Raw genomic sequence first — 7,500 nt, forward strand, 5'->3', positions numbered from 1 at the left:
TTATTTTTTTCATTCTTTTGAAAATCTACTAATATATATCATTATACATCATTTGTGATAATGCCGCGCGCATTAATCGTATTTTTGCAACGTATCAGTATGTTATTACCAGTCACATATGCTCAAATCTGGTTCTGATACTATTAACGTAACCAGCAGCAGAGCAGTGGCTTCAGTGTGATCATTTTCCAGAAATTAGTTAATGTTACTTGCAGAATTGTAAATTAAAAGCGTTATGCCATTTTTACGAGCCGAGTAATTAATTGACAATACGAACTTAATCCTACATGGATGATATTTGAAAGAGCAGCAGAAAGAGCGCACGGCCGCCGAAACGATTTGGTTCTTTTTAGACATTTATAAAAGTATCGTATGATTTATACATCATGCTCATGGAGGGTAATTTCTACTTCAAAAAGCATTGAGATATTTGAATTAAATATAATTATTGTCGATGGAAATGAAAAATCGGTAAACAAATACATACATCATGATTAAAACAACAAACATAGCAACACTAACTAATAATGCAATTGTAACACATGAAACCTGCCGAGCTGATATGACAATCAACCTGATATGTAATTCAAAAGGCAATTCCCTCCACAATACTTAGAATGTAATTTACAGAGTGATAGGATGTGAACGCTAATGTAAACGCTGACAACCAAATTTCAACCCGAAAAGGTTGCCTAGCATGCAAAATATCAAAAGACAAACATGTAATGAAACAAAGAGGAACCTATACAGAATGACAGGAATGATGATAATAATGACAACAACAATGACAATCATAATAACAATAATAATAATAATTATTATAATAATAATAATAATAATAATAATAATAATAATAATAATAGCAATAATAATAATAGCAATAATAATAATGTTAATAATAATAATAATAATAATAATAATAATAATAATAATGATGATAATAACAATAATAATGAAAATAATGATAAATGATGTCTGAAATGCACGTTTTCATCTTCCATTTAATTGGCCATGACTCAGTTTCGAGAGCAGCCAGTCCAGTCCGTCCGTTAGCGAAGGGCGGCTGCCGATCGCTTCCCTCAGCTGGCGCCGCTTCCAATATGCGGTTTCCGTGCTGCAGGGCGATCGCCGCTCCGGTCGCTCGTTCCCAAGGAATATCTATTCCCGAGTGCGAAGCCTCAACACCGCTCACGTGTACGGCGAGTGAGCGATGGAGTACTTGGACAGCCATTGTTGGGGCGAGTTTGCACATCGAGGGAAGTTTTCAAGCAGTGGGGCGCACAAAAAGGTGGTGAGAAAAGGTGATATAGAAGAGAGAGAGAGAATGAGAAAGAGAGAGAGAGAGAGAGAGAGAGAGAGAGAGAGAGAGAGAGAGAGAGAGAGAGAAGAGAGAGAGAGAGAGAGAGAAAGAGAGAGAGAGAGAGAGAGAGAGAGAGAGAGAGAGAGAGAGAGAAGAGAGAGAAGGAGAGAGAGGAGAGAGAGAGAGAGAGAGAGGAGAGAGAGAGAAGAGAGAGAGAGGGGAGAGGAGGAGAAGAGAGGAAGAGAGAGAGAGGAGAGAGAAAAAGAGGGGCGGGAGGGGAGAGAGAGAGAAGAAGAGAGAGAGAGAGGAGAGAGAGAGAGAGAGAGAGAGAGGAGAGAGAAGAGAGAAGAGAGAAGAGAAGAGAAGGGAGAGAGTGAGAGAGAGAGAGAAGAGAGAGAGAGAAGAGAAGAGAGAGAGAGAAGAGAGAGAGAGAAGAGAGAGAGAGAGAGAGAGAGAGAGAGAGAGAGAGAGAGAGAGAGAGAGAGAGAGAGAGAGAGAGAGAGAGAGAGAGAGAGAGAGAGAGAGAGAGAGAGAGAGAGAGAGAGAAGGAAAAGAATACGCCTCTATCTTGAGGTGGCCAAGAGAGTCATCCAACACAGGAAGAAAGAAGATCACAGACGAGCACTACCAAGAAAAGATAATTAGCGGCGGAGGACATGGAGGAAGTTAATTAACCATCGGCAAATACAAGGCGGGTGCGAGGAGGACGCGAGAGGCCGGAAGAGCAGGACCCACGGGATATGCAGCACCGCCGCCTGTCTCGGACCTCACGCGCAAGCAGGCGAAGCTGAGGCCGAGAACGTATTCCTGCTCGCCACGTAATTATGCAATCAGCATGCCTTCTCGCTTTCCTCATTTCTCCCTCTCTCAGTGATATGCCTCTCGGGGTTTCCTCATGGCCTTCCTCTAGGCAAGCCACGAAGGAAGATGCAACCGAAATGGAAGAGCGCTGGCGGGCCCGGGCGCAGACTACGCCTCGGGAGCGCAGCATCCGAGCTCGGGCGACGTGAGGGAGGCTGTTCGGGCCCGAGTTCAGTGTGCTGATCAAAGGCTCTTTACCAGCCATACGCCAGAAACATGTGTAACGGGATCTTAATGTGAGCCATTACAGCTCTGCCTCTGTCTGCACCTTACAAGCCATTCCACTCACCGTAAAATACGCACATACACATACAAACACACACACACACACACACACACAACAAAAACACATATAAAGTATATAATGCATATGATTAGGATCATATATTGTGCGTGCGTGAGTGCGCGCGTGTGTGTGTGAATGAATGAATGAATGAATGTATGTGCAACTATCTTCATGCATATGCATGTGCATATATATGTATATAGTACATGTATATAAATGATGAATGTATATGGTGTATGTATGTACAGTATATTATGTATGTATGTATGTATGTATGTGTATGTGTATGTGTATGTGTATGTGTATGTGTATGTGTATGTGTATGTGTATGTGTATGTATGTATAAATGTATGTATGTATGTGTATGTGTATGTGTATGTGTATGTGTATGTGTATGTGTATGTGTATGTATATGTATATGTATATGTATATGTATGTATGTATGTATACATACACACACACACAAAATATACGTTCCTAATTACATGCATCACATAAATTATTTCCGGGTACAACCGTCATGCTTACATATTTAACAAGCTGTTGAATATTCAGATGCTGAAGAGGATCGTCTCGAAATGATATCCCTAATGTGAAATATATGTCTGTAACGTCGAAAGTAAAGACTTGTGCGACCAAATTGTTGTCTCACTCCACTGGAAATTCCACGAAATAAACTCACAATACAGAATTCGAATGATCTTCGCGACGAGTAAGCCTAAATCCAGAACTCGAATGATATTCGTGGTAAGTAAGCCTAAATGCAGTACAGAAGAAATCCAAGACAGAGAAAAGGGACTTACTTTATGAAGTAGGGCTTCCCCTCCTTGTCCGTGGCGGCCTCCCAGCCGTAGGGGAGCGCCTGGCCGCCCGCGTCCCAGTTCTCCAGAGGCGGCAGCCATGACGACGTCTGGCTGGCATGGCTGCAACGGAAAAAGTGAGTGTTAATCAGATCTCGTCGCCGTTGCCAGGAAACAAAAGCGTAAATCAAACACACTTAAAATTTAACTACGAATGGTAATGCTGCTGCAAATATTAGCTGAAAGGAAAGTTTTGCACGAACATCTGGATTTGTTCGCAATCGCTCACCCAGTTATCCGCACAAAACAATACACACAGAGAAACACAAACGCAAGTACAGCTACACGCGGGAACACACACGCAGGAACACAGACACACGGCCACCTACCACGGCTCTCAGGTTACGAGTAACACAGCGATACACACGACACTTGGCTGCCACGCGACTAACTCTTCACCACGATTACAGAGGGACATGTCTGCTTGCAGGCACCGATGAAAGATTTCGGTTCAATTCACTCAGTCTACAAGCACAATCCCAGGTCTGTCATGCTCAATTTACGATCGTTTCAACAACTCACAAACTTCAAGCAGTCGTGTTCACTTCTTCGGTGACTTTGAATAGCAAATAGCCCCGCACCAAAGAATTCTACAAGTGAAGAAAACTTAATTTCAGTACTATGTAAGCCGCAGGCTGTGACGTGACATCCGCAAGGTAAACTTTAATGCGACGTTCCCTTGTCAGTCAAACGCTGTTGTCTGCCATTGTCATATCTGCTGTCAGACTGTGATCTTTGACAGACTGTTATCACGGTAACCGACAACCCCTGTCAGCGATGTCTACTGGTGTTGTTATAAGCAAACATAGCACTGATAACGACTAGTACTTTTTTCTTTGTGATTTTGGTAAACGAGTGACTAGAATCATTGACTGATTTGTATGTACCACGCTAAGAAATTACATGGTGCAATCATGTCTCCTATGATTTCAAAGTCGCACCATACTAATCTAATTTCGGACTCGCCTTTTTTGTCCTTCGTTTCAGCTAAACATATTAGCTTTTTGCTCGCATTGTTTGCGCCACTCCCTCTTGTCTTTCTATATCACAGAAAAATGCAAAATACGCACACCCTCGTTTCATCTTCTGAAAGTTTTACGTCAATATAACTGAGATTATCTTTTAATTATTCGTTTACATGCTAGGTCTGAACAGAAAATAACAATGCATGCAGTATCACCCTTCATCAACATTTTAATATCCAAAGCCTAGTTCCATAATTTAGTAATATCACGTTTATATGATGTACAGATAACATTTCCCATGACTACATCTGCATACATTATGACAGAAAGAGGTAGAAAATGGAGGACCAACGTTGATGCTGCAGCCAAGGTCTCGTGCAGTCCCTACGCTCTCCCTCACCGCACTGCCCTCCACAACCCAGAGTCTAGCACAGTCTGCCACTCCTGCCTCCGCTAGTGTCCACGTCTCGGGTGAGCTCTTTTCGTGTCCAACGTGCGACCTGACTCCACTCGCAGACATTATATAAGCATTAGAATATTTAGAGAGAAAATATAACCCAAACTACTAGTGACCGTCATCATCCTCTCGAGAGAACGGGTCGGGGCGATTTCTATGCAAACAGGGTTTATGTATGAGCTTCTTAGCATTTGTTTTTCTTTCTAACCATCGCTGATAAGGCACAAGGGGAAAACGCGGGGAAAAAACCCTTCGGCACTTGGCGGGTCTCCGTGACGCCTCCCGTCGCGCCATCAACACGACAGGTTGTCCATCATTATCGCGAAGGGAGGAAGGACGGGGCTGCCACCCATCCTCTCAGCCTCCCTGTGATCATACTCAGGATTTATTTATTTTCTGTCTAATGTTACGCCCGCGGTGCTCAAGAGAAAACCAATCATCATGCTACGACGCAACGTTAACAAACACAAGCCTGTCTCTCGGACCGAGTTTCGTCTTTACTGTTACAACTTTACTCTACCTTCCCCTAACGTACTCCTAGGGCACTCCCATATTTAACTTTAAGAGTATCAGCACTGTTACATAACCACATTATCATACATCGCAGCAACACTTAATAAACCCTGCCACGCGACTACCTTTGTTGCACATAACAGAACTATAAAACAATCGCACAATACACCCGCACATCCACACACAATCAGCTAGACAACAACAGCCGTCACGCCGCCAAACAACACGGATCTTTCAAGTACAAAATCCTTCCTATAAGCAACTCGGAAAACTACAAAATATGCATGTGTTCCGCCAAGAGGCAGACGAATCTCGCCACAACCGCTCAAGACGCTTGCATACACGAACCATGTGGGGTATACACAGTTACACACTTGCACTTTCCTCCGGAGGAAGAGGGAGGGGGCGAGAGCGGTGCCAGGTGGTGACAGACCGTAGCTATGGGCGAGGGTGGAGAGGGGGGGGGGTGACAGCAGACGGTATGGATGCGAGCCTGGCTGAGCGACACCCCTGCCTGGCAACACAGACACTCCCTCCCACACCTGCGACACCCCCTTATCTGTTCGCCCCCGCATCACGCCACGCCCCAACACGCCACTCCCTTCCGACCGCCCAGATTCACGTCCTTGGCTTTTTTCTTTATCATTATATCATACGTCCAGGCGACTTCCCACGCACGGAAAGCAAAATCATAAAGCACGTGAGAGAGTAAACTAGAAGGGAGACGCGGCTCGCCGCTCGGATAGAGGAGATAATGGTCGTTAGTGACACCACGTGGGTCACCTACCACATCACTGTTCTTCATCCACATCATCTGTACAACTATTATCACGGCATAGAGCTTTTCATATTTCTCTTTCAGCTAACATGTGGCAGTGACCTAACGGTACATTTGCTATCCGAGCGAGGTCAAGCACCCTGTGAGATACAACCTTTTAATCGATATGTCGCCGAAATTCCCCGACTGGATCATTCGTCTCATTCTCTTATCACACACGTCTCCCTAAAGTCCTACAAACGCCTTGTCTTACGCTCCCTTCAGCACAAGAGTTTTCTTGAAGAAGGCAAAGACGTCGAGCATAGTAACCGCTAATCAAGATTCCTAAGATCTGATAGGTCTCTCCTTCCCTTCCCTCCCTCCCTCCCTCCCTTCCTTCCTCCTTTCCTCCCTTCCTTCCTTCCTCCCTTCTTTCCTTCCTTCCTCCTTCCCTCCCTTCCTTTTTTCTTTCTTTCTTTCTTTCCTTCCTTCCTTCCTTCCTTCCTTCCTTCCTTCCTTCCTTCCTTCCTTCCTTCCTTCCTTCCTTCCTTCCTTCCTTCCTTCCTCCCTCCTTCCTTCCTGCCTCATTTCCTTTCTTCCTCCGTCCCTCCCTTCTTCCTTAATACCCTCCCTCCCTCCCTCCTTCCCTACCTTCCATCCTTCCTTCCTTCCTTCCTTCCTTCCTTCCTTCCCTCCCTCCCTCCCTCCCTCCCTCCCTCCCTCTCTCTCTCTCCCTCCTTCCTTCCTTCCTTCCTTCCTTCCCTCCCTCCCTCCCTCCCTCCCTCCCTCCCTCCCTCCCTCCCTCCCTCCCTCCCTCCCTCCTTCCTTCCTTCCCTCCCTCCCTTCCTCGCCCACTGCACTACACCTGCCGCTGCTTTCCTCTTCCAAGTATCTTTCCTCTCCTCCCACTCGCCTGCTTTCCATCTCCTGTCATTTCCACTCAAGTACACGTCGTTTCCCCCTCCCCCTAACTGTTAACAATTAGTAGGATGAGACAGCACACATATTAGCGCCGCTTCCAGGATAATGTACGGCGGCCGCACAGCACACACAGTGTCCCATCTGCGATGCTCCTTAAATGATGTCACAATAATCTAACTCTGGGCACGCTTGGGTGAGATATTTTGTCACTTCTGAAATCAAATTAGTCAGAAATTACATAGAGGTAAGAATAAAGTATGGAATTCCATCGCATTGGAAAGGTATACCTTTCAATATTCGAATCCATCCGATTTTTTGGCTGAAAACACAAAACAAAGCTAAGCCTAACAATAACATTGTGGCTTACACCTGCTGCAGGTTGTATTTGTAACACCGTAGAGCTTGGCAGTCTGTCACCCTCGCTTTGCTTCGCTTTGCTTCGCTTTGCTTTCCCCAGAGACAGTCGCATCACTCCAACAAACAACATTTGGGACAAGATAAACGAGAGATAAAGTCTACTATAACATGTGATGGGCTGTCGGGCTGAGAGCACGGAGGGAGTGGGGAGGAGTGGGCGGAG

The 7,500-nt window shown here is 45.2% G+C and overlaps 1 protein-coding gene across 19 annotated transcripts in view; it reads right to left on the reverse strand.

Moving 5' to 3' along the window:
- Positions 1-7,500, reverse strand: part of LOC122247320 (uncharacterized) — a 675,408-nt gene that overhangs the window by 135,722 nt on the left and 532,186 nt on the right. For all 19 annotated transcript variants that reach the window (XM_086550722.1, XM_086550729.1, XM_086550726.1 and 16 more), the window contains one exon: positions 3,251-3,370. In XM_086550722.1, the coding sequence (XP_086406848.1) occupies positions 3,251-3,370 (120 nt within the window). The remainder of the gene's footprint in view (positions 1-3,250; positions 3,371-7,500) is intronic.

The sequence above is a fragment of the Penaeus japonicus genome, unplaced genomic scaffold (assembly GCF_977035675.1).
Source record: "Penaeus japonicus unplaced genomic scaffold, GWHDUDI00000001_assembly GWHDUDI00000024, whole genome shotgun sequence".
In the NCBI taxonomy this organism is placed as follows: Eukaryota; Metazoa; Arthropoda; class Malacostraca; order Decapoda; family Penaeidae; genus Penaeus; species Penaeus japonicus.